The sequence below is a fragment of the Macaca fascicularis genome, chromosome 2 (genome assembly GCF_037993035.2).
Source record: "Macaca fascicularis isolate 582-1 chromosome 2, T2T-MFA8v1.1".
In the NCBI taxonomy this organism is placed as follows: domain Eukaryota; kingdom Metazoa; phylum Chordata; class Mammalia; order Primates; family Cercopithecidae; genus Macaca; species Macaca fascicularis.
This window is the reverse complement of record NC_088376.1, coordinates 155770930-155797955: the sequence shown is the minus strand read 5'-3', so window position 1 is coordinate 155797955 and position 27026 is coordinate 155770930. Positions and strand designations below refer to the sequence as shown.

The 27026-nt window shown below is 48.7% G+C and overlaps 1 protein-coding gene across 2 annotated transcripts in view; it reads left to right on the top strand.

Moving 5' to 3' along the window:
• Nucleotides 1-27026, top strand: part of PODXL2 (podocalyxin like 2) — a 43507-nt gene that overhangs the window by 15698 nt on the left and 783 nt on the right. The window contains exons 3-7 of one of the 2 annotated variants that reach the window (XM_045385585.2): nt 15850-16640; nt 17707-17781; nt 23433-23589; nt 24137-24198; nt 26435-26614. In XM_045385585.2, the coding sequence (XP_045241520.2) occupies nt 15850-16640; nt 17707-17781; nt 23433-23589; nt 24137-24198; nt 26435-26614 (1265 nt within the window). Of the gene's footprint in view, nt 1-15849; nt 16641-17706; nt 17782-23432; nt 23590-24136; nt 24199-26359; nt 26615-27026 lie in introns of both variants that reach the window. The other variant, XM_045385584.2, reaches the window with a different exon arrangement.

Below are 27026 nucleotides of genomic sequence, written 5' to 3'. Positions count from 1 at the left end.
GTTTCCCATCTTCTTCTCAAACAGACTAGCGAAGAAACCCCTTCTCAAACCCCAGTGCTCACAGGTTAAAGGCTAAACTTCTTAGCATGGCAGAAAATGCTCTTGACATTCCGGCCCCAGCCTTCCCCAGCCTCTTCTCCTTCCCTGCTCCAGCATGCATCTGATTAGCTCATCATCAGCTTGTTCTCTTCCTTGCTTGGCAGAGTTGAACTGAGGTATGGGGAAGTGGGGTGCTTTGCCCAAGGGCACATGGTTTGGATGTAATGGAGCTGGATCTAGAGTCAGTGTCTTCTCACTGACAACAGCCTGGCCTATTCCCTAAGCCTATGATGCACTTCTTCCTCTTGTCCCATCTGCTTGGGAAGCTCTTCTCCATCCCGATGTCCTAGTGGAGGTGTATTTACCTTCAGCACCTAGCTCAAGAGGGCTAGCTTCAAGAGGCTTTTGCCAGCTCTCCCCAGTGATCAGGACCACTGCACGTGGTCATGCTGGTGGTGCCCTGTCCAGGGCTCCTGACCGAGCATGGGAGTTGGAGCTGAAGTCCAGCATACGCCCTGCCCATCAGGCCATGGGCTGGGTGGGAGGAGCACCTTTTTCTAATTCATCTGCCCAGAGGGGACATCTCCATGTACTGGCAGTGGCCCTGAAATCAGGCTAGTCACTCACCTCTGCTTCTGTTTTCTCGCAGCACCTTGATGGCACGTGATTAGGACATGACAGAGGAAAGAAAGTGGCTAAGGTGGCAGGCTGACAGCAAATAGGCTGGTCTAGGAGGCAGCCCAGGGGACAGTGGCGTGCCCCACCCCACTATTCTCTTCTGCTCTTGTACACCAGAGTCACAGGCTTCTGTCTAGGGGTTCTTGGGGAGAAGGAGGTGGATCACCTCTTGGGGGTTGGAGGAACACAAAGGAACCTTGAGAGGCCTGCCTGGGTCGGGAGTCCTGCAGAGTCCAGAGTGACTGTACCAAGTGCTATCCTAACATGGCTATTAGGGACATTGAACTGCGTGCAGCAGTAGCAGGGATTGTTGAAAACTATGCTGCAAACAGGTCAATCTCAGATCAAGTACCCTTTTAATAATTGTGACATCAGTTCATGTATTCAACACTAGGTATGTGCCTAGCACTATGTTAGGGGTTGTGGGTTCTTATTTAACCTCCACTGAAAAATGTTTAAGTATATATTCTTACTTCCATTTAGCTGATAAGCAAACCTGAGGCTTAGGGAGTTTGAATTTACAGCCCAGCAAGTCAATGTAACAATCAGGATTCAAACCCAAGTTGTTACACTCCAAAGCCTCTCTGCTCTGTCATGTCACCTCTCAGCACAGTGATTTTACTAGAGACTAGCACTAATGTCATATTCTGTATGGTACTTATCACCATTTTTCCATAGAATTTTTTTGTTTTTGAGACAAAGTCTCACTCTATTGCCCAAGCTGGAGTGCAATGGCGCGATCTTGGCTCACTGCAACCTCCGCCTCCCAGGTTCAAGTGATTCTCCTGCCTCAGCCTCCCGAGTAGCTGGGATTACAGGGGTGCGCCACTATGCCCAGCTAATTTTTGTATTTTTAGTGGAGACAGAGTTTCACCATGTTGGCCAGGCTGGTCTCGATCTCCTGACCTCGTGATCTGCCCGTCTTGGCCACCGAAAGTGCTGGGATTGCAGGCGTGAGCCACCATGCCGGGCTCCAGAGAATTTTGAGTTAGCTCATTTGAACTTCACAACCACTCTGTGAGCTCAGCCAGGTGGCAGTTATTCTCTTTGCTTGACAGATGGTGAGCCGGGCCAAGGGAGGTTCAGACCTTTGCCCAAGGCCACACAGCTTGTGTGTGACAGAGCCGAATCTGGAGTTGGTGTCCCTGAGCACTGATGCCCTGGGCCTAGCTTCTTGCCAAGGGAGCACATTGATGGCACATGTGAGACAGGAAACCAGTCCATTCTGTTACTAGGACTTTGTCATACATCCCATTTCTAGTGTGTTGGGCCTCAGGTAGAGCTGATGGCTTCCTTCTCCATCTGTAGTGATGGTCCCCAGCCCCAGTGGGAAAAACAGCTGGTGGAGTTTCTGCTTGGTGGATAATGAACAGTGTGACCTTGAGTGGGTTGCTTTTCTAATGTTGGCTTCAGTCTCTTCATCTGCAAAATGAGACCTGGGAATAATAGATTAAAATGTTTCCAGCTTGAAAATATTATGATTCTATGACATTTCAAGTGAAAAGAGCGGCCTCAACAAAGCAGGGAAAAAGACATGGAATGCGAATTGCTGCTCCACCAGCTAGCATCAAGCGAAGTTACAGCCTGATCAGTTAATTCATGCACAATTATTAATGATTAGGAGCAGTCTGTCAGGTTACCTACTCATTCGAGACTGTCCCCACTGTCCCCTCCAGCCCTTTTATTTTCTAAGCTCCTTAAGGAAATTGTCTTGCATGCAGTTTTAATTTTCCTAGTGAGTGAGCAAATTAAAGTGTTCTGCAAGAAACACTTTAATCTTTGGGGTTGGCAAGTCCTAGATACCCCACTCAGATGGGCTCACAGGCCTGTGTGATAAAAGGGGACTTTATTGGCTGAAGAACGGGGATCCAGGAATGGGCTTCCTGCTCCAGCACTCAGCGTGCCGCCCTCCACGTGCCGCCCTCCACGTGCTGGAGCCTGCCCTGCCCCATCAGTCGTGCTCGGCTTTCCCTTGCTGGCTTCGTTCTCAGGCAGGCTGGTCCTGGGTGCTGGCTTGGAGAGCCCCAGTAGCTGCACACTGTCGTCCTATCACTCAGCACCCTGCAGAAAGGGAGATCTGCCTTCCCATCACTTCAGGAACAGTCTCTGGATGATCTCGCTGAGTCCCGAGCTTGGGGATGGAATTTGACTATCCACGCCCATGTTGAGCTGTCCCTGAAGCCAGGGGACATTCCAAACCAAAAAGAGAGGAGGAGTGTCCCCCAGAGTAGAATTGAGGTGCTATTAACAGAAAGAGAGCATGAGACAACAGTACTGCACTTGAGTAGGGAACACTCATAAAGTGCCTATATGTCATTTTCACTTGGATTTCTTTTTTTTTTTTTTTGAGATGGAGTCTTGCTCTGTCGCCCAGGCTGGAGTGCAGTGGCGCAATCTCGGCTCACTGCAAGCTCCGCCTCCTGGGTTCATACCATTCTCCTGCCTCAGCCTCCTGAGTAGCTGGGACTACAGGTGCCCGCCACCACGCCCGGCTAATTTTTGTATTTTTTAGTAGAGAGGGGGTTTCACCGTGTTAACCAGGATGGTCTCGATCTCCTGACCTCGTGATCTGCCTGCCTCGGCCTCCCAAAGTGCTGGGATTACAGGCGTGAGCCACCGCACGCGGCCCACTTGGATTTTTTTTTAACCTCACAGCAACCTGATGAAATCTGTAAAAGCAGGCATGATTATATCACTGTTTTACAGCTAGAGAAGCCGGCTTAGAGAGATTTAAAAGTGGCTCTAAATGACACAGTGGCAAAACTAAATCTCAAATCTGAGTTCTACTTGAAGACCTGCTGCTCCCCTCAATACAAAGTCCTTCATTAGGCTACTTTAATTATCATTGCTGTAATCAATTTTGGAGAAAGCAGACCAACGGAGCAGCTGTCTGCTGGGACCTGGAAGTGGTTCCTGTACAGCAAAGCCTTGTCGTGATTGTGTCTGCTGTAGAATGATTTGACCTTCTGGGTCATTGCCCACACATCAGGCGTGTCCATATCCTTAGGATGGGCTGATAGCTGTGGAGCCTGTGAACAGAGCAACAAAGAGAGCACTTTTACTTAGCCACCAAAACAAAAGCCTTGTCATTCTTGTTCTATGCTAGTAATACATATCAACATATAAAAATTTAAAACTGCAACTAAAAGAAGAAAATAAAAATCACCTATGATCCAGTCATTCAGAGTCAGTGAATGTTAACGTTTTGGACTATCTCTTTCTGGACATTTTTTTTTTTTTTTTTTTGAGACAATCTCACTCTTTGTCCAGGCTGGAGTGCAGTGGTGTGATCTCGGCTCACTGCAACCTCCGCTGCATGGGTTCAAGCGATTCTGTCTCCTGAGTGGCTGGGATTACAGTCATGTGTCCCTACGCCCAGCTAATTTTTTTTTTTTTTTTTTTTTTTTTGAGATGGAGTCTTGCCCTGTCGCCCAGGCTGGAGTGCACTGGTGCAGTCTTGGCTCACTGCAACCTCTGTCTCCCAGGTTCAAGCAATTCTCCTGTCTCTTCCTCCTGAGAGCTGGGGCTGCAGGCATGTGCCACCACCCCCGGCTAATTTTTGTATTTTTAGTAGAGCCGGGGTTTCGCCATGTTGGCCAGGCTGGTCTTGAACTCCAAACCTCAGGAGATCCACCTGCCTCGGTCTACCAAAGTGCTGGGATTACAGGCATGAGCCATTGTGCCTAGCTCTTTCTGGACTTTTTTTTTTTCCTTTGTAGGCCATATATAAAATATACTTTTACAAAAAAATGGACAATAGTGGACACTGTGGTGTACACATCTTGCTGTTTCACTTAGAAACCTCTTTCCAAGCCAGCACACACAGCTCTGCAGCCTGTTCAAGGCTGCCATGGTCTCCCAATATAAGGCAGGTCTGTCATTTCTTTGGGCAGTCCCCTGCAGTGTGGGTGCTGGACCCCAGTCTTCTGTTACATGGACTGTGCCATGATGGGGATCTATGAAGCCACATGACTGTGAGCATCCCTAATCGTCTCCTTAGGGTACCTTTCCAGAAGTGAGATTATAGGTTGAGAATATTTGTCTTTAAAGCTTCTCGTTCCTATGACTCAGTAGCCCTCCAGAAATGTGACCTGCTTTCCTTCCCATCTTGCACCCTTCCAATACTAGGCATGAATGACCTTGAATGTATACATATACTTGTCAGGTTGGTAGTCCAAAGACTGGCATTTTGCAGTTTACTTTATATTTCTTTGATGACTATTGAGGTCGACTATCAAAAAGTAGTTTGAAGCCAGGGGACAATTTTCAGTGACTTGACATTAACCTAAAGGGACATTTAAGGTGATCTTTCAAGGACTCTGGCCCTTTTGCCTGTTCATTGATATTTCAGCCTGTGCTGAAGTTCATCCCTGGGGTTATGGCTGCCCTGAGAGACAGAAGAAACATCCAGTGTGACCTTGATAAATTGGGGAAAGAAACCTATACAGAACTGTGATGAAATATAGGAGGAAAAAATGATCTATTTAGGGAACAAAGCCAGCACCATAATGAGTTTAAAAGAAAGGGGACAAATAAGGCCTGGGGGACCCAGGCCTGGTGCTTCATCAGGGTGAACTGGAGCTGCATTTGAGCCAGCACCGACCCATCACAGGGGGCGTGGGAGAGCTGACCTTACCAGCTGTGATAAATGACAGTAGTGCCACCGGAGTGGAGAAACCCCTTTACATTTTGCATCAGTTAGTCTCAAGTTAGTGAATCTTGTTCAGTTTTCAATAGTTCATTCAGCAAATGTTTATTGTGTACCCCCTGTGCTGATTTTGTAACACTCTTAAAACTGTGGTGAGGCTGGGCACAGTGGCTCACGCCCATAATCCCAACACTTTGGGAGGCCAAGGCGGGTGGATCACCTGAGGTCAGGGGTTCGAGACCAGCCTGACCAATATGGTGAAACCCCGTCTCTACTAAAAATACAAAAATTAGCCAGATGTGGTTGCGGGTGCTTTAATCCCAGCTACTTGGGAGGCTAAGGCAGGAGAATCACTTGAACCCAGGAGGCGGAGGTTGCAGTGAGCTGAGATCGTTCCATTGCACTCCAGCCTGGGCGACAAACCGAGACCCTATCTCAAAACAAACAAACAAACAAACATACAAAAAAACCACTGTGGTGAATCCAGAGTTTTCATAAGGGAAGGATGAAAATAGGAAGGTTGAGAATAAAGAATAATTACAGTTGCTTAGCCCCAAGAAAAGAGGCTAGGTTTGGGGGCAACTAAGAGACTATGTACATTGTTTCCTGTGAAGGCAATGCTAGCAGGTGCTGCTCACTTAACAGATGAAACAGAGATGGACTTGAGTTGTAAAGGAACCATCACAGCTGGGTTTAGGTAAATGGGGGTATAGGGGTAAGTCAATAACACAGAAATGCCTCTCTAAAGAGACCCAGCCATATTCTTGAAGATAATTGCCAGCTCATCTTCTCTAGACTCACCGATGTCTGCCAGAGGGCTGAGGCCTCATCAGGTAGCCTCCTGTGGTCCCTTCCCATGTTAGGACCCTGACCCTAACCACGGATACACCTGCCGTGAGCTGGGCTGTGTGGATGCTGAGAGGAGCAGAGAACATGGAGGGTGACAGAAGGAAAGTGTGCCTTCTGTGGGGTGGGTGTTTTGCATTCCTGATGCCACTTCATCTTTGTAACAACCAGAGGTATTAGCCTCACATCATGGAGGGGTGGGTGTGCGGCACACGGAGGCAAGTGTCCACCCAGAATTCCAGCCCGTGCCTGCAGAACCCTGAAGCTTGGCCTGGGGCTCTTAACGCCAACCACTCTCATGAGTCAAGCCCAGCTTTAAGGAGGCTGGCTGTGGCCACAAAGATGCGGGCAGACTGGGAAGAGGTCATGATTCTGCTTGTCAGCTTGCTCCTGTCTAGCATCCCAAGCCAAGCCTGGGTGCTGGACTAAATGACCAGGATGTGTCAAAAGACACTGGCTTTAACCACACAAGAGTCTAAGAGTCTTACAACTTTACAACTGTGACAAGTCTAATATCACAACTTAGAGCAAGTATCCTCCTCTCCTGTGCTCCCTCATCTGGAAAAGGCGAGAGATGGGCCCTTTGCTCTTGCAGGGCCTCTGTCTACCTGTAAAATCCCCAAGTCTGGGATTTGGAGACCCAACTGTTCTGAGGGCTCTGGGGAACATGTGGTTTCTGTGTAGAGCCACCAGGGGGAGCTGTGACTTCACAGTGCCATTCCCAGCAGTTCCAGGAGGGTCAGGAGCCCAGGAGCCTAAGGTTATCCTGCAGTCAATCCAGGAGGTGCTCCAGGGCTCTCCTGTGCAGTGAGGGGGACAGCCCTAGGTGACTTCCGAGCTGCAGCTTAGACACTCGTGGCTTCCCATGCTCTCAGGCCCAGCCCGAGCCTCTCCCTGGAGGGCCTGAGTCTTGGATGACCTTTCTCATCCTTCAGTGCCCCAGCTCTTCCTGACGACAGGGACAAGTCCATGGAACCAGCCCTTAGACTTCCACGTGTCTCCAGTGTGTCTCCCGGGCGACTCTGCTTGCTTACACCTGTGTCCAGGTGTGGGGCTCTGGAGGTACACCTTGGTCCCAGACATGCTTTTGGGGTTTGGCTACAAACTAAAAGGCCTACCTCTCTCCTGAGCCTAAAGTGGATGGAGTAGGAAGGTATTCCCTGGAGCGCTCAGCTGGTCAGACCCTCCCTCTGGAATCACAGCTGTCCGCAGCAGCAGGGCTGAGGGTGCGGGTGTCAAGGACTTGCCCTGGGTCACTGAGGGCGGGCTGGGAGGGCAGGGAGCCCTGTCGTTGTCCCCTCTCTCCTCCCTCTCCTCTTGCCTATCCCCTCTCTTTACTCTCCTCATCTCCATCTCCCTCCTTTTCCTGCTCAGCTTCACTTCTTTGTTTCTCTTCTTCCATTGTCGATTTGATCCTTTTTCACCTCCAAAGTGCCTGCTGAGGCTTCCTCTCCCCTCTCAACACAACGAGTTCCTGGAAGCCTGATCTGTATTCCTTGGACACGTGAGTGGGAAAAGCACCTTCCTCCCTGTCTCTCAAGACTGTCTTACCTGCTTCAGGGCGGTGTGGCTCCTTCCTGCCACAGGGCTCTGCGCTCTCAGCCAGGATAGCCTGCCCTGTCCCTTGCCATATTTCTGTTCCCCTCTTGACAGCTCAAGCGTGTTCACTGGCTTGTAGTGAAAGTCAGTGTCTCAGGACGGGTGCAGGGGCTCACTCCTGTAAGCCCAGTACTTTGGGACGCCAAGGCAGGCGGATCACGAGGTCAAGAGATCAGGACCAGCCTGACCAACATGGTGAAACTCCGTCTCTACTAAAAGTACAAAAAATTAGCTGGGCATGGTGGCGTGCGCCTGTAGTCCCAGCTACTCAGGAGGGTGAGGCAGGAGAATTGCTTGAACCCAGGAGGTGGGGGTTGCAGTGACCCAAGATCATGGCACTGCAGTCCAGCCTGGGTGACAGAGCAAGACTCCATCTCAAAAAAAAAAAAAAAAAAAAAAGAAAGTCTCTCTCACATGTGCACACTCTCTCTGTTACTCCTTATTTAAAAAAAATTTCAATTTACAGAAAAGTTGCAAGAATAATTCCATCCACCCCTTGCTCAGATTCCCCCATTATTAACGCTTTGCTGCATTTGCTTTGTCACTGTATATGTGTGCATGTATGCATATGGAGACGCAGATCTGTACTTCTTGCTGAACCATTTGATGGTAAGTTGCAGTTACTCCTTTGCTCCAAATACTTCAGTGTGCATTTCTTAGGAACAAAGCATTCTGCCAAAAACCACAGCAGGATGATCAAAATCAGGAAATTAACACTGATATAATATGCTTCTGTAATTACAAACTTTATTCAAACTTTGCCAGTTTTCCCAATAGTGTCTTTTATAGCAAAAGAAAAAAAGAGCAGAATTTCATAGTCCACTGTCTGGTCCAGAATCATGTACTGCATTTAGTCAGCATGTCTCTTTTGTCTTTTTTATTCTGGAAAACCCTCTAGTCTTTCTTTGTCTTTCATGACCTTGACATTGTTGGAGTATAGGCCAGTTATTTTGTAGATTGCCCCTCAATTTTAGTTTGTCTCAAATTTTCCCATGGTCAGATTCGGGCTCTGCATTTTTGGCAGGCATATTGTGGACGTGATGCTGTATCTTCTTTTTTATTTTTATTATTATTTTTTTAAAAGAAGTCTCGCTCTGTCGCCCAGGCTGGAGTGCAGTGGCACCATCTGGGCTCACTGTAAGCTCCGCCTCCCGGGTTCACACCATTCTCCTGCCTCAGCCTCCCGAGTATCTGGGACTACAGGCGCCCACCACCTTGCCCGGCTTGATTTTTGTATTCTTTTGAGTAGAGACGGGGTTTCACCGTGTTAGCCAGGATGATCTCAGTCTCCTGACCTCGTGATCCGCCCGTCTCAGCCTCCCAAAGTGCTGGGATTACAGGCTTGAGCCACCGCGCCCGGCCGATGCTGTATCTTCTTAGTGAATCGTAAGAAGTTAACTGAGTGTTTACTCTGTGGACTGGCTCTGCTCTTGGGTAAAGCCTGGCTTCTTCACTCTTTATTCTCAACTCACATTTGGATCCAGTCTTACGGGCTCTCTCCTGGGACCCCTGCTTTCACATTGCTGGTGTTTGCCCTGCAGCTGCCCACACAGACGCCCCTTACCCCACTGGTTCCTAGTGTGTGCTCCCATCAGGCCTCCCAGTAATTCTGCTTCTATTTTAAGAGACATTTGTAATATTAAGATCATATTTACACTTGTCAACAGATGACCAATCCCCTCCTGCCCTACCCTTTTTCCTGGATTTTCTTTGACTTAAAACTTAAGTGCTTAGGCTTTAGTTACATTCAGTATAAAAAATGAAAAATAAAAACTCAAGTGTTTATGCTGCTCCTCATTCTGTGGAGAACACTTCTACTTTTCCTGTTATGATTTTACCAGGTAATAACTCCTTTAATAATAATAATGGCAGGCAGATGGCCAGGCGCGGTGGCTTATGCCTATAATCCCAGCACTTTGGAGGGCGAAGGTGGGCGGATCCACCTGAAGTCAGGAGTTTGAGAACAGCCTGGCCAACATGGCAAAACCCCGTCTCTACTAAAAATACAAATTTTTCTTTCTCTTTTTTTTTTTTTTTTTTTTTTTGAGACAGAGTCTCACTCTGTCACCCAGGCTGGAGTGCAGTGGTGCAATCTCGGCTCACTGGAACCTCTGCCTCCCAGGTTCAAGTGATTCTCGTGCCTCAGCCTCCCGAGCAGCTGGGATTACAGGCACCTACCACCACACCTGGCTGATTTTTGTATTTTTAGTAGAGACGGGGTTTCACTGTGTTGGCCAGGCTGGTCTTGAACTCCTGACCCCAGGTGATCCACCCCCTTGGCCTCCCAAAGTGCTGGGATTACAGGCATGAGCCACCATGCCCAGCCATAATACAAAAATTAGCCAGGCATGGTGGTGGGTGCCTGTAATCCCAGCTTCTCTAGAGGCTGAGGCAGGAGAATTGCTTGAACCTGGAAGGTGGAGGTTGCAGTGAGCCAAGATCACAACACTGCATTCCAGCCTGGGCAACAGAGCGAGACTCTGTCTCAAATAATAATAATAATAAAAGCAGGAGGAGGCGGAGGACCCCCCACAGTTAACTGAGTGTTTACTCTGTGGACTGTGCACAGGGTCACCTCACTGAACCCTGACCACAGCTCTGTGTGGCAGGTACCACTGTTATTTTACGCTTAAGGAAAGGGAGACATGTGGAGGTTAAGCAACATGTCCAAGATCATACAGCTGATAAGCAGTGGAACTGAGACCACACAGTAAAAAGAAAAGGAATAATTTTAGATCTTGAGCACTGGTAAGAAAGTGGAAAAGGACTGCTGATTCCAAGTGCTAGTGAGCAAGTGTTTACTGATTTGTCAAGTCACTGGAGTGAGAGGCTGGAAAAAAGCGAGGAGCTCTGGAGAAGATGTAAATTTGGGAGACTTTAGCATAGAGAAAATAGATGCAGCCTGTGGAATAAGCACTGACCAAGGAAGAAGTGTGGAAATGATGAGTCAGAGGCTGACCCTGGAAGGGACTGCATTTTGAGAGGCAGGAGAGGAATTCATAGAGAGAGTAAAGAAGTCTGTATAGTGACAGGTGGGCCTCCTCTTTTTTTTTTTTTTTTTTTTTGAGATGGAGTCTCGCTCTATCGCCCAGGCTGGAGTGCAGTGGCCAGATCTCAGCTCACTGCAAGCTCCGCCTCCCGGGTTTACGCCATTCTCCTGCCTCAGCCTCCCGAGTAGCTGGGACTACAGGCGCCCCCCACCTCGCCCGGCTAGTTTTTTGTATTTTTTTTTTTAGTAGAGACGGGGTTTCACCATGTTAGCCAGGATGGTCTCGATCTCCTGACCTCATGATCCGCCCGTCTCGGCCTCCCAAAGTGCTGGGATTACAGGCTTGAGCCACCGCGCCCGGCCAACAGGTGGGCCTCTTACTCCCTGGAGGCACAGGCCCTGGTGTTTAGGAGGCAGAAAAGTTCAACAAACACACATTGCTCTCCTTTCTACTCTGGACCAGGCACTATGTTAGGTGCTGGGAATGTAGGGATGAAGAAAATCACTTTGCTTGGCAACAAGAATTTGTAATCTAGTGAATCCTGTTTTATTCTTATTTAAGACAGTAGAGTTGTTTGTAATGCCATTGTGTTACATAAGACACATTTATCAGAACTATATCCAAAGCTTAAAATACCAGCGATATCAAGAACCTTAGAAATCATATATACCATCATCTTCATTCCACATAAAAACTGAAGCCCAGGCCAGGTGCAGTGGCTCATGCCTGTAATCCTGGAACTTTGGCAGGCCAAGGCAGGAGGATCGCTTGAGCCCAGGAGTTCAAGACCAGCCTGGGCAACACAGGGAGACCCCATCTCTACAAATAATTTTAAAGAATTAGCCAGGTGTCAGGTGCGGTGGCTCATGCCTGTAATCCCAGCACTCTGGGAGGCCTTGGTGGGTGGATCACGAGGTCAGGAGTTTGAGACCAGCCTGGCCAACATGGTGAAACCCCGTCTCTACTAAAAATAGCTGGGCGTGGTGGTGCATGCCTATAGTCCCAGCTACTCGGGAGGCTGAGGCAGGAGAATTGCTTGAACCTGGGAGACAGAGGTTGCAGTTGAGCCAAGATCGTGCCACTACACTCTAGCCTGGGTGACAGAGCAAGACACCATCTCAAAAAAAAAAAAAAAATTAGCTAAGTGTGGTGGTGTATGCCAGTAAGTCCCAGCTACTCAGGAGGCTGAGGCAGGAGAATTGCTTGAGCTCAGGAGTTCGAGACCAGCTTGCACAGCGTAAAGATACCCTATCTCTACAAATAATAAAAAAAATTAGCTGGGTGTGGTGGCACATGCCTGTGGTCCCAGCTGCTTGGGAGGCTGAGGTAGGAGGATCACTTGAGCCTCGGAGTTTGAGGCTGCAGTGAGCTGTCATGGCACCACTGCACTCCAGCCTGGGTGACAGAGTGAGACCCCGTCTCAAAAACAAAACAAAATATCAGTGATACAACCACTGCATGCACAGATAAGTTAATGGCTGAGTCCCAGATCATGTTGCTGACAGTGTGACCGATGATGCATCTCTGAAGAGGCTGTACACGGTTTAGGGAGTTCTGTTGGTGCCCTCTGGAGATGTTGGTGCTCTCTCTGACTTTTGGAAAGTCAGCACCAAATTGAGTAGAGGGATTGTTTTAGTCAATTTGCCCTCCCAGGACCTCCCTACCCTGTGGGATTCTGCTGATGGGTGTGTCACCATCCACCATATTCCTGCCATATCCTAGGCTTCATTGAATCCATCAGCTATTTTAAGTGCGTCTTGAAGGTTTCCAATATGCCTTTCCTCTGAACTTCACCATCTTTACTAATGGCTTGGCTACTCCGGCAGCTTCTTCCTGTTGGCCCTCCAGCTCACACATCTGATTACTTCTCCTTCAGAGTCATCTCTTAAATCTGCTCTTTTCTCATCATTTCCAGTGTTGTCACTGCCATGCATCTCTCCTGAACCACTGCAGCAACTCCCTGACTCTTCTGTAAACTTTCATTCATCTACTCCTTCACCTAATCTTTTTTTTTTTTTTTTTTTTTTTTTTTTGAGACGGAGTCTCACGCTGTTGCCCAGGCTGGAGTGCAGTGGCGCGATCTCGGCTCACTGCAAGCTCCGCCTCCCGGGTTCCCGCCATTCTCCTGCCTCAGCCTCCTGAGTAGCTGGGACTACAGGCGCCCGCCACCGCGCCCGGCTAATTTTTTGTATTTTTAGTAGAGACGGGGTTTCACTGTGGTCTCGATCTCCTGACCTTGTGATCCGCCCGCCTCGGCCTCCCAAAGTGCTGGGATTACAGGCTTGAGCCACCGCGCCCGGCCTCCTTCACCTAATCTTGTAAATTGCTGTCAGATTAATCTTCCAATAATGAAATATGCTTGTAAGGGATTTATGTTGTATTTCCTAGGCACCCATCTGACTCCTATTCTGTTACCCAGTATTCCTATCAAGTAATCATCCAACCCATTTCAGTTATGTTTTCATGCATTATATTTTAATTTTGAATAGATCTGGCTATTATAAAGTTGTTACATTGAAGCAAAATATTTTTATTCTTCTATATACTTGTTTTATGGGTGTGGTTTCCTCCTGAATCTTTCTGAAGATATTAACAAGAAACTTTTCTGAATTCTCTTTTGTTAACTAGACTGACTCTTCCTAGAGGTCAGTTGCTTTACGGTCTCACCCTCATGCTTCTTCATCAGGCTGGCTTTCTTAAAATATCTTGGGAACCTTGGTTGTTCTTTCTTTCTTACTTATTTATTTATTTATCTGTAGTGACCTCACTACAGAGCATGACATCAGGTGGAAGAGGGGGAGGATCTGCTACTCAAAAAGTCTAATTAACAGAAGTAAACTGGATAGAATATTCTAATTGTTGATGTAAATACTATAGTGAGCTTTCAGTTGTCACTAGGATTGTTCAGCTTCTAAGTCATACTTTTTATGACAGGGAATCAGTTTTTCTTTTTGAAGTAATCCTTCTCAGAGCTCTCTCTCTGTGTTCTAATTTGAACCAATTGCTTTCCAGACTTACTGCACAGTTTCCATCCTGAGATATATTTTCATTACATTCCTCTCATGTTTCTTGATTTCCCATGTCTTCTTTTTTGGGTTTCTTAGAGAACTTACTTAGATCTCTTGGAATCTGTAGATAATAACACTTTTAAATCTTTGCATGTATGAGAATGTCTTTATTTTGCAGTCACACTTGAGTAGTTGTTTAGTTGGGTATAAAATTTCAGGTTCAAAATAAACATCCCTCAGATTTTTCAATGCATTTTAAAATTCTTCCTCTTGGCTACTGATATTAATTAGAAGCTTCATGATAATTTGATAATCTGTTTCTTATTCCTTTACAGATAACCTGTTCTTTCTCTGAGAGCTGTTAAGATTTTATCTTGCTCCTTAGAATTCTAAAATGACATGAGAATGAGGCTAGGTGTGAGCCTTTTATCATTCACCCTGATGATATAGCCTTTCAATGCGAAGATTCATGTTGCCAGCTCTGGAAATTTTTTTTCTTTGTTTCTCTCCATTATTCTCCATTTTATTGCTTCTGTCTTTCTGGAAATCATATTAGCTAGGTATTGGATCTCCTACATTGGTTGTCTGTATCTTTTAACTCTTCTCTATTGTCTTTTCCCTTTTGCCCTAGAGGCTTTTCCTTGACTTTTTTTTTTTTTTTCCAGCCATTAAAAATTTGAATTTTCAATCTGCTGAATTTTTAAATTTCAACAATCAACTTTCAATATCCAAGAAATTTTTCTTTTTTAAAGATTACTTGATTTTCTTAGTGGCCTCTTATTTTAGGGATGCAATAGTTTTGAATCTTTCTGAGGATACTAATTAGATTTTTTGAAATTACCTTCTGTTCTCTGAATTTCCTTTGTTCTGCATCCTTGCTCCCACAGTTGTGCCTCTTCCTAACTCTGGGTAAGAAAGCCTGCCCTCCCCTGCTGTTTTTTCCTATGTTTATGTTGGCTGAGGGGTTATCTGTTCCTATAATCTCAAATGCTTTCCATGTTCCCAGAAATTTCTCTAAAATGTTTTTACCTTCATTTTGACCGTTAAAATTTTTCTTTTGTCGTTTGATAAAAATTTTGGAGGAGGCAGTAAATGAATACCCTTAGTTCACTATCTTAAAGTGTTCCCACCACTCCCTTTCTAAAGAGTATTTTAAAACTACAATATTTATTATTTTGAAACAAAATGGCAGCCAATGAAAGTTGCTTCCTAGATATAGCTTCTGATATTTTGAATGAATTTCTAAAAAACTTGTTCTGTAACTTTCATACATAGTTATTCGGAAGAGGCCTAGGGTTCATTGAAAAGCCAGAAAACAATCTGATCTCCAGGAAGTCTCCTAACTTCTCTGCTTCAAAATGTAATTCCCAAGAATGGCAGGGAGAATAAAATCCCCTCTCCCACTGCCAACAGTGACCCTGAACATTCTGGGAGGCCCTGGAAACCTCCGGGCTCAGCCCCTGGCCTCTCTCTGGCTCTCCCTACATCTTTTTCATTTCCTGTCTGGGCCTAAATTACAGAAAAAGAGCACAGTTTAGGAACAATGGTCATAATCGAGGGGTCTCACTTCTGTGATGAGAGGGCTGTCAGACCTCCTTCGGGAACTCCACCAAGAAGACTCTCATAACGACTCACTAGAAAAGGAGTAGGGGGACATTTCCTAGTGGGTTGTTGTGGGATCTTCTTGGTGAAATCCCTGGATGAGGACAAGCGAGCACATTACAAACACAGTGGAGAATATATACCTCAAACTACTCATGGCTCTTTTGGAGGGATGCAATATACAAAACTTTCTACATTCCTGTGTTCGTTGAGTTTTGGTGATAAATTTGTATTATTTTATCATGATAAAGGAAACAGTGACTAGCCTTGTCCCTGTGTCCCTCCACAGTCTGCTCCCCTGGCCTCACCTCTTGGTCATGACCTGATGACTTCTGCCCCGTCAGTGTATTGTGGTTCTTTTATGCCATCTGCCCAGTAAATATTGAGTAAAGCAATAAATGATGAAACAAGTGAATGAACTTTTCATCTCTGTCCTTAGATTATGTTTTTCCTGACTTAACTGAGAAGGCAGGTTCCATTGAAGACACCAGCCAGGCTCAAGAGCTGCCAAACCTCCCCTCTCCCTTGCCCAAGATGAATCTGGTTGAGCCTCCCTGGCATATGCCTCCCGGAGAGGAGGAAGAAGAGGAAGAAGAGGAAGAGGAAGAGGAGGAGAGGGAGAAGGAAGAGGTAGAGAAACAAGAAGAGGAAGAAGAGGAGGAGCTGCTCCCTGTGAATGGATCCCAAGAAGAAGCCAAGCCTCAGGTCCGTGACTTTTCTCTCACCAGCAGCAGCCAGACCCCAGGGGTCACCAAAAGCAAGCATGAAGACTCTGGGGACCAGGCCTCATCAGGTGTGGAGGTAGAGAGCAGCATGGGGCCCAGCTTGCTGCTGCCTTCAGTCACCCCAACTACAGTGACTCTGGGGGACCAGGACTCCACCAGCCAGGAGGCGGAGGCCACAGTGCTGCCAGCTGCAGGGCTTGGGGTAGAGTTCGAGGCTCCTCAGGAAGCAAGCGAGGAAGTCACTGTGGGAGCAGCTGGTTTGTCTGGCCAGCAGGAGGAGGTGCCGGCCTCGCCTTCATTCCCTCAAACCACAGCTCCCGGTGGGGCCGAGCACCCAGATGAAGATCCCCTTGGCTCTAGAACCTCAGCCTCTTTCCCACTGGCCTCTGGAGACGTGAAACTGACACCTTCCTCTGCTACCTTGGGGCAAGAAGATCTCAACCAGCAGCTCCTAGAAGGGCAGGCAGCTGAAGCTCAATCCAGAATACCCTGGGATTCTACGCAGGTAAAGTGAGGGGCATGCGGGCCACCACCCCGCACCTTCTTCACGGAGCCTGGCCATCCCCAGGGCTGGTGTGGCATGGGGGCAGGATCTGCCAGGTTGAGGAGGGAGGCCCTTTCCATGGCATGTAGATCCCCATGGAACTTGTGGGGATGCAAACCTCAGGGCCAACAATGGGTGTTCTCCCCACACTTCTCTACAAAGGCCTTCGGAGAAGCTTGGTGGCCTGGCCTGGGTTTCATTTGTTCAGGTGTTACCACTACCACCCTTAGACTTCTTTTGTTTTTTTTTTTCCAAGATGGAGTCTCACTCTGTCGCCCAGGCTGGAGTGCAGTGGCCACGATCTCGGTTCACTGCATTCTCCACCTCCCAGGTTCAAGCAATTCTCGTAACTCAGCCTCTTGAGTAGCTGGGATTACAGGCGTGTGCCACCATGCCTGGCTAATTTTTGTATTTTTAGTGGAGGCGAGGTTTCACCATGTTGGCTAGGCTGGTCGGGAACTCCTGACTTCAAGTGATCCACCCGCTTTGGCCTCCCAAAGTGCGGGGATTACAGACATTAGCTACTGCGCCCAGCCCACCCTTAGACTGATTCTACCAGCAGCTAGAGCTAGTGGCTGACCTGTGCTTTCCTCATCCCATCTCACCACCCTCCTTCTCCCCACCGACACCCACGTGCACAGCAGGCACAAGTCAGTGTTCACACCCACTGACACCGCAAGGAAAGGAAAGGAGCCCCAGAATATTAACGATAAACTTGCCCTTGAAAGCCAGCATGTGGGGCAAGCTCTCTGCAGCCTGGCCCCTTTGATATAGCCCCCTTTTTCCTGGGAATAATGCCTGGCCTCCTGCTCTCACTCAACACATTCCCTGCTTGGTCCCCAAAGACATTCGAGTTTGTACTCCTCGGCATGGTGCCTCACAGAGGCTGTCAGCAGCCCCTCGCTGTAATACACTTCTGCTGGCCTCCACCTTCCAGCTTCCCAGAGGGCCTCCGACCGGGCCTCTTTCCCCCGTGCCTTTCCTATGCCTTCGTAACTGTCGCCCTGCTTTCTGTCTCCTCACACAGGTGATCTGCAAGGACTGGAGCAATCTGGCTGGGAAAAACTACATCATTCTGAACATGACAGAGAACATAGACTGTGTGAGTGCCCAGCCAGGCTCCGAACCGCAGGGAAAGGCTGCAGGCAGTGGGCAGGGTGGGGGGTCCCAAGGCTGTGGGGACAAGCAGTGCACGGGAGGAGGCTTAGTTCTTCAGTTGGTGGCCCAGGGATATACCAGCAGCCACCAACATTACACACAGAGAGCTTTTGTATTTTAAAATTTACGAAGGCTCTTTGGTTCTTGCCTCCCTCTCTTTTTAATTTAAACGAATACTTTGTTCATGTGTGCACTATCTTATTTCTCCAGTGATATTGAAACCTTTCTGTCTTTTTTAGAGTTGTTTTCTTCCTGTATAGGTTGCTTTTCTCCGTTTTGGGTCTCAGCCTTTTCATATATATACATGCTCTCCACACATGTCTGGTGGAGTTTGTTCACAGCTTTCTCTATCAAAAAACTGGCTGGAAGCTTTGAGCATGGTGCTAGGGTTTGTCAGCTACGGCTTCTCATGAGTGGTCTGGCTAGGCCGTATCACTTAGAAATTTGTAATGGCAGCATTGTTAGGGCCTTCCTCCTGAGGTGATTAGAGTCTTTGAAAAGGGAACTTCTGTTCTGTTGGAAGTATAACAAGTTGGTTGTCAGTGTTCTGGGAGCCAGGGTGGAGAGAGAGGGCTGGGTGTTTCAGTATTATAAATATGTATCCATAAATATCAATATTCATGTACTGTCTCTTCCTGTTTGCAGTGTGACCTTTTCCCTCCCCAAAACACACACTTGTGTCTGATGCTCTCTGGGTCAGAGACCCTCTGTTTTATCCTTTTTAAAGAATAAACTTCCAGTCTTCTGCCAGGGAGAAGGGACATTTCTTGGCTGTGCAGCATTGCAGGAAGAACTAGGGACCCAGCCGTTTCTTAAGCAAACTTTTGACCAGTTTATATTTTTAGTAGCATTTTCATCCCCTCTTCCAAAGGTAACCAGGGCCCCTATTCCAGGGCATCTGGGGAGTGTCAATCAGTATGCATCTGACTGCTTCTCAGCTTTCCTCATTTTGGCTTAGGGTTTGGCTCTTTAGAGTTTGCTAAATTAGGAAATTCTAACTCACCCATCTGCTTCCAGTGTCTAGATTTTGTTGCTCTTGTCTCCTCTTCTGTTTTACTTTGTCTCTGTGGTTTTAGGCCTTAAATTCTTTACTCTTGTTAGTGGGCCTGGGCAAGACTGAAGGGACATACATGCATTTAATCCAAAAGTCCCCAGCAAGGTTGGTTTCCCCCACCATGACTATACTGATGGATCTTCACCTAAGTGATGTGTGTTTTCATCCATTGCAGTTATTATTTTTACTGATGCTCAATACCTCATCTTTGGTCAGGGAAAGCCTCTTTGAGTTGACCTCTGAGTCCTTTTGACCAATCTATTAAGTGTCTGATTGCCTCCTTGCTTTCTGGAATAATAAGACATTCCAGGCTCATCTTCCTCCCTAGACATGGAGCCCTCTCATTCCCTTCATTGGGAAATGGTACGTACATAAAGACCACAGTATGGGTACTTGGGACCCTTGGGCATATTGTGCGTATTTGAACAATATAGCCTAAAGTTCATATCTTTTTTCCAATCAATACATAGATATTAAGATGCTTTTATTCTGTTTTCCCTGTTTTTGTCTTCTGTGCTATTCTATTATGTGACTCAGTCATTATTTTTTATGGTAGATTTTTTTTTATTGTAGTAAAAAACATAAAATTTCCCATTTCACCCTTTGTAAGTATAAGTTCAGTTGTGTTAAGTATATGTACATTGTTGTGGAACCGAGCCCCAGAACTTTTTCATTTTCAAAGCTGAAACTCTGTACCCATTAAATGACTATCTGTTCCCCAGCCCCGGCACCCACCATTCTCCTTTTGGTTTCTATGAATGGGACTACTCTGGATACCTAATAGAAGTGGAATCAGACAGCATTTGTCATTTTACATCTGGCTCATTTCACTCAGCATAATGTCCTCAGGGTACATCCATTTGGTAGCATGTGGCAGAATTTTCTTCTTAAGGCTGAAAAATATTCCATTGTATGTATATGCCACGTTATTTATCCACACAGCTGTCCACGGACACTTGAGTTGCTTCCCTCTTTTGGCTGTTGTGAATAGTGCTGCTGGGAATGTGCTGTGCAAATATCTCTTCAGGACTCTGTTTTTAATTCTTTTGTGTATATACTCAGAAGTGGGGTTGGTGGATCATGTGGTAATTCTATTTTTAATTTTTTTGAGGACTCTCCATACTGCTTTTCGCTATGACTATACCATTTTACATTTTCACCAGCACTAGGGTTCCAGTGTTTCCACATCCTCATAAACACTTGTTCTTTTCTGGTTTTTTTTGTTTGTTTGTTTTGTTTTGAGACGGAGTCTTGCTCTGTCGCCCAGTCTGGAGTGCAGTGGTGTGATCTCGGCTTACTGCAACCTCCACCTCCTGGGTTCCCGCCATTCTCCTGCCTCAGCCTCCTGAGTAGCTGGGACTACAGGCGCCCGCCACCTCGCCCAGCTAATTTTTTTGTAGTTTTAGTAGAGATGGGGTTTCACCGTGTTAGCCAGGATGGTCTCAGTCTCCTGACCTTGTGATCCTCCCGCCTCAGCCTCCCAAAGTGCTGGGATTACAGGCGTGAGCCACCGCGCCCGGCCCTTTTCTGTTGTTTTAAACAGTGGCCATCCTGAGGGAAATGAGGTATTTGGTTGGTGCAAAAGTAATTGCTCTTTTTACCATTGAAAGTAATGACAAAACCTGCAATTACCTTTGCACCAACCTAAATGGTATCTCATTGTGGTTTTGATTTGCATTTTCCCTGATGATTGGTGATGTTGAGCATTAGTCATTATTATTAACAGTCAATGCTTACTATATTTTATCAACATATTTGTTAGTTTCTTTGCCAGATTCATCACTTGTTAGAATTTTTTCAAACCATTTGAGAAAAAGTTGAAGACATTATTTCCTTTTGTCCCTACCCCCAAATACATTAGTTTGTATTTCCTCAGAACAAGAATATTTTAGATAACCACAATGCAATGGTCAAAATCAGGAGTTAGCACTGCTACAAAACTATTATCTGATCACCTACCTTATTTCTATTTCACCATGTTTCCAATAATGTCCTTTATATTTTTTTCCCTCCCAGTCCGGGATAGAATCCATGGTCATGCATTGCATTAATTGTCTTGTCTCTTTAATCTCCTTTAATCTGGAATAGTTCCTCGGTCTTTCTTTGCATTTAATTATCTTGACTTGTTTGAAAAATGATAGGAATAAATGTGCATTAAAAACGATGGGCTATACAGAGAGTACATATTCAGAAAAAGACAGGGAGAAAAGTGCTGGCAGTCTCTTGGGGAAAGTTTTACACGTTAGAACTACAGGAGTTCCAGGAGTTCGGCCCTCAAGATCTAGAGAAAGTGATGCAAACTCAGTGGCTTCTATTTTACCTAGATGTCACAGGTAACACAGAAGAAACTGGAAATAAGTCTAATAAGGAAACCTATGAGAGGAGGCAGAAAGATAAAGTAGTAAATCCAGAGGTGGTGTTTTTGAGTTCTAGAAGGCAAAAGAAATCCTTACTGTAGAGATGCAAGGATCTGAGCCTTTGAGGCCCAGAGAGGTACTTTTTTTTTTTTTTTTTTTTGCTCACATCACAGAGAGCTGACAAATGGCAGAAACAGGATTTGAACCAATGTATTTATTTATTTTTATCACCCAGGCTGGAGTACAGTGGCACAATGTCAGCTTACTGCAGCCTCAACTTCCCAGGCTCAAGTGATCCTCCCACCTCAGCCTCCCAAGTAGCTGGGACCCCAGATGTGCACCACCACATTTTTTGCATTTTTTGTAGAGACAGGGTTTGCCGTGTTGTCTGTGCAGGAGTTGGAACTCCTGGGCTCAAGTGATCCACCTCCCTTGGCCTCCCAGATGTTGGGATTACATGAGCCACTGCACTGGCCAGAGCCCAGATTTATTTGATTCCAAAGTCAGGGCTTTTCCCCCTTGCCGTGGACATTCAGTTTTCCTGTCTACATAGTAAGTGGTATGACATCTGCAGTCATCAGATCCTCCCACACTGATGTTGTGGATCTCTGGGCTTAAGCCAGGCTGACATATGTACCCAGGAAAATGTGGGGTGTGCAAACACAGCAGATCACAGAGCTGCGGCATAGAGAGCAGGCACTTCATGTGGCAGGAGAGTGCTTGTTTTGTAACCGGGGGTCTGTGGGTCATGGTGCACGTACCCTTGCTCTGGCAGAGGTGGGCATGCTTCTCCCCCGATACTCAATCAGTGAAGAAAGAAAGAACCATCACAGAACTAGGGCTTTCCTAGCTGCTCTGTGGCCATCTCCAGGTACCCATCTTCTCCCACATTTAGAACTCAGTTGGCTGGCTGTTAGACCAGTGAGTGCCAAGGCTTGAGCCTGAGCCTGGCATTTGCCATGGTAACAAAGAACAGAGGCCCAGCACTTCAATCCCCCTGGTAGACTTTAGGTTGGCATGACAACTAGGGAACAGCTCATTAGCCTGGGCTCTAACAGAAGGGAGATTTGGAGTGGCAGGGGATCCTGCAGGGCTGGCCTAGTGAGATGCCTGTGCCTCCCAGTGGCACTGGCTCTCAGCTGCATAGCAGGGCACTGTGAAAGAGCTGAGCACCTGGGAGAGAGGTATCTGCAGCAGGCTGTGGAGGCTAGGAGCAGGGAATGTGCAACTGTGCATGTTCAGGAGGGAAAAGGCTGCTGGGGAGGAACCAGAGTGAGGAGTAGCCACAGGGCCAAAGGAGGGTATCTTCCTAGATGGGGCTGGGCAGGGACAAACGGCAGGACGTGAAGCAGGAGGCAGGGTTCTGGCCTGTACCCCAGCCTGGGCTCCTGCCACTCGCTGAGTTTCTGTTTAAGGCCAGGCTCTTGTTTTTGTTTTAAATTGTGGAATTACATATATATATATATATATATATATATATACATGGTCAAGAAAACCTCAATACAAGCGATGAGAAAAGGTCTCCTCATGCCCCTCCCTCTGTCCCAGCCCAGCTCCAGGGGCTCCAGTTCCCATCTCTGTGTTTGCTCTTTTGGCCTCCACCGCCTACACAAGAGCACACAGATGGCTTTCCCCACTCACCAGCTTGGGGCTGCATCTTGTGATGACAGGCGAGAGGAGAGCCAGGTTCTGCCACTTCTGGCCCCTCCCCGATTTTTGGTAGTTATATGGTGCACACCTCTTTGTCCATCACCACTCCCACCCTCCCATGTGTTCATCCCCAGCACCACACACTTGAGCACTAGGCACAGGGAGCAGTTCTCCCATAGGCCTTACCACTCTGTGTACCTAGTTTCTGGGTTTGTCACTGTACATGGCGTGTGTGTGTGTGTGTCCCCGCACCACTCAACTGCATTTGTCTCTGGGATGGGCCCCTTGACTTTCTCATGGCTACAAGCCAGGGCAGGAAGGAGCACCTGGTGTAAGTGAACAAATGGGTGTACATCTTGGGGTTCCCACATTCCCCAGCTTGCAGCTCTCAAAGGGTCTCCAGAGCTGACCAGAGCTGCCTCTCTGGGAACAGCCAGAGGGTTGAGGGTGAGTATGGGGCTGGGCCTAGAGGCAGAGGGCTTAGTAGAGCCCCTCTCCTTCACTGAACCCGGGGGGCTCTTTCTGCCCTTGTAGGAGGTGTTCCGGCAGCACCGGGGGCCGCAGCTCCTGGCCCTGGTGGAAGAGGTGCTGCCCCGCCATGGCAGCGGCCACCACGGGGCCTGGCACATTTCTCTGAGCAAGCCCAGCGAGAAGGAGCAGCACCTTCTCATGACACTGGTGGGCGAGCAGGGTGAGTGAGGGCAGGTGATGGGAGGGCCCAGGAGGGCAGTGGGAGGTAGGCGGCCCCTGAGGGCCATGGGAAAAAAGTACACGCATAAGGGCTTTGAAACTTGGAACTCCAGGACAGTAGTTTGAGCTACTTAGTTTAGGGGTCAAGGTGTACCCACCAGCTTGGGTTCTGGGGACAAGGAGGCGGGTGTGAGAATGAAGGATGGCAACAGGAGGCAGGGGAAGAGGTGTGGTCCAGCACAGGTGGGAGATGAATGGACACTGTACCTGGTGTGGCAGGGGAGAAGGGGTGTGTTCAGAAGGCAGTGTGTGGGCTTCTCAAGTGGCTGTCTGATATTATACAAATCGATGTTCTAACAAATCGATGCAGTGAAAAGCATGTCTAGGAGCCCTCTCCTAGGGGGAGGCATGTGCCTTGAGGATCTGTGTGCAATTTGAGCCAGGAGGGGAGGCAGAGGCTCAGGCCAGCCATTGGAGTGCGGGGTCAGAGCCCTTGGAGGGGCACCTCAGCCATGGCTGCACTGATAGTGGTGTTTCTTACCCCCCAGGGGTGGTGCCCACTCAAGATGTCCTTTCCATGCTGGGTGACATCCGCAGGAGCCTGGAGGAGGTAAGAGTGCAGGGACCTGGATCTGTTAGCTTCTAATATGCTCCCTCCTGTCTCTGTTCCTCAAAGTCCCAGGAGGCTGCCCACATCGTGAGGTTCAAAGGAGCATAAGACAGAGCGTGCTCTGGGCAGGTCCCTTGCTTCAGGCCTTCCTTAGACATGGTTTTGTGGGAAAGACGGTGCACGTGCATGCTGCCAACCAATGGTGCAATGCAGGCAATGGCCAGGGGCAGAAAGGGGCCATGGGGGTGCGGGGGGCTGTGCTAAGAGGCTGACAGGAGAGGGCCCAGAGAGGAAGGGTCTGGGGGGCAATGAGGGTTAACTGGGACAGTTAGCCGGGTGGACAGTGGCAGAGACGCCATGCAGCCTGGTGGGAGGGGACAGTGTTATGGGTTCCAGAAACCAAAAGAGCAAGCCTGGGAGACCTGGACATGTGACTTGGCGTGGATGTGTGAGTCTGCTGGTGCTTGCACAGCCAGGCTCTGCGCTCCTGCTGTGGTGAGATGCGGCACCTGGGGGCCAGGAGGCAGCCCTGCCATCTTGGGAGGTGCCCCCATCCAGTGCAGTCTGCTGGCTGCCTGGCCCAACCCGGCCAACCTCTCCTACCCAGCTGCCACACAAGCTTGGATGGGATGGCAGGGTCCCCAGTCCTCCTGCTCCTCATACCACCTTGCCTGTGGGGTCCTTCCGTTCCTCATCTCGCTTCTTCAGGACAGCCACCATCTCCAGCAAAACTGCCATTGCTCACTGTAGAGTCCAGTGCCCTGTCATCAGCCCTCTCCACTCCCGAAGGTGCTGCCACTTTTGGTAGGAGAGATGAGTGGTATAATCCTGGCCACCTCCTCATCCTTGCGTGCCAGGAAAGCGGAGGCCCTGGTGGTGGTGCTTTTCTGGTGAGCACGTCGAATGCCCACTGAGCACCACACTCTGCAAGGCTCTCTCCCTCAGTCCTCGCCACCACCCCTTGGGGTTGTGAGAGTTAAGTGGGGCACCTGTTGAGTACCGATGGTGTCCCCATGGAAGATGAGAGCTGAAGCGGGAGAGGTTAGGTGACCTGCCTGAGATGGCACCTCCGGTAAGCAGTAGAGCCAGGCTTTGCAGGAAGCCTGATTCCGGAGCCTGGGCCTTTCACCACACTGCTCTACTGCCTGGAGGGCCACTGAGGCCCTTCCCAGTTCTGGAATCGTGGGTCCATGAACAGTGGGGCTGCTGGTGGAAGTGTGAGCTAACCTTGACCTTTTATACAGTCCTCACCCTGCTTTTCGCTGCCCCTGAGTATTCTGGCCTTACTGGTCACTTAATTCAGACTGACTTAGCCAAAAGTCATGCTGGGTCTTTGGAAATATACTCAGGTGGATCTAGCAAGAAAAACTGACCCTTGATAACAAAAAATTGAGAAAAGTACTGGAGATACAGATGGTTCACAGAAACTAGGGAAGAGCTGCAACGTGGCCTCAGAAAGGGGGGCCTGGTGCAATCTAGGCCTCAGCACTGGGAAATGCCCTGACCCCTCACCTGAGGAGTCCCTGGTGGTACTCGCCTTCCTGCTTCTCTCTGCTGAGATGCTGATCTGTGGAGACAGCACCTGCCTGGCCCCTGGCACCGATCTCCTTGGCCAGAGAAGGCAGGACTGACCATGACAACCTGCAGTGTGGAGGGGTGCAGGCAGCTACATGCCAGCAGTGAACACACCGTGGGAAGGGAGGAAGCTGGGTAGCCAGGGTGGCCACGCATGTGGCCTGCATGCCCTTGGTATCCCTCCCTGCACTGGCCCTGGCATCGGGAAGGTGACTATCCCACCCCTCCCCACCAAGGTGGAAGCGGTCGTATGGTGGAAGATGTGTGGGGGGGCTCACATCTTCTTGTCTCTCTAACTGGTTAGGGATAGGTGTGGGGGATCTCTCTAGTTGGATGGTGTCCAGCAGCATGGGTCCACTCTCACTGGGGGGCTACGGCCACAGTGAGGTCACACTCAGCGGTTGGGGCAGAAGCTGTGGTGGGATGTGAAGGAGACTGGGAACATGGGCATGGGGTGGAGAGGCCTATAGCTGTGCTGAGACGAACAGGATGAGCATGGGGTAAAGGCAAGCCCAGGCCCCAGGGAACTTCAGGAATCGGGAGTGCCAGCACCTTCTAAGCCTGCTCCCCCATCCCCACCCCTGAGCCCAATGCAACCACCCCAGAGAAGCCATGGCACCCCAGGACCTCAGCTGAAGAACCTGGCCCCTCCTACCCCCAGATTGGCATCCAGAACTATTCCACAACCAGCAGCTGCCAGGCACGGGCCAGCCAAGTGCGCAGCGACTACGGCACGCTCTTCGTGGTGCTGGTGGTCATTGGGGCCATCTGCATCATCATCATTGCGCTTGGCCTGCTCTACAACTGCTGGCAGCGCCGTCTGCCCAAGCTCAAGCACGTGGTGAGTGTGGGGACAGGTGGGGCTTGGGGCCAGTGGAGAGGAGAGTGCCCATCGATAGGTGTCCTCATCTGCAAGGGGAGGCAGTGACTCTCCTGGGAGCACAGGGTCCCTTGGGTGAAGCAGCTGGTCAGCCTAGCACTGCTGCCTGCTCTGCAGGGCACTAGCCCCAGGACAGGTGCTGGAGGTGCAGGGAGTGAGGGGGCTGCTAGCCCCACCAGGGGCCCCTCCCTGGCACCACCAGCCCCTTTCCAGGGAAGGCACTGCAGGGCCTGAGCACCTGGATACCTCACCAGAAACAGGCCCTGCATTGGTGATGCCCAAGGGTCAAGGAGAGGCTCCAGCAGCCTGGAGGCCTCCCCAGGAGGAAGAGAGCAGTGCCCTAGTGATGCCCCCTGCCCACCTCGCAAGTAGA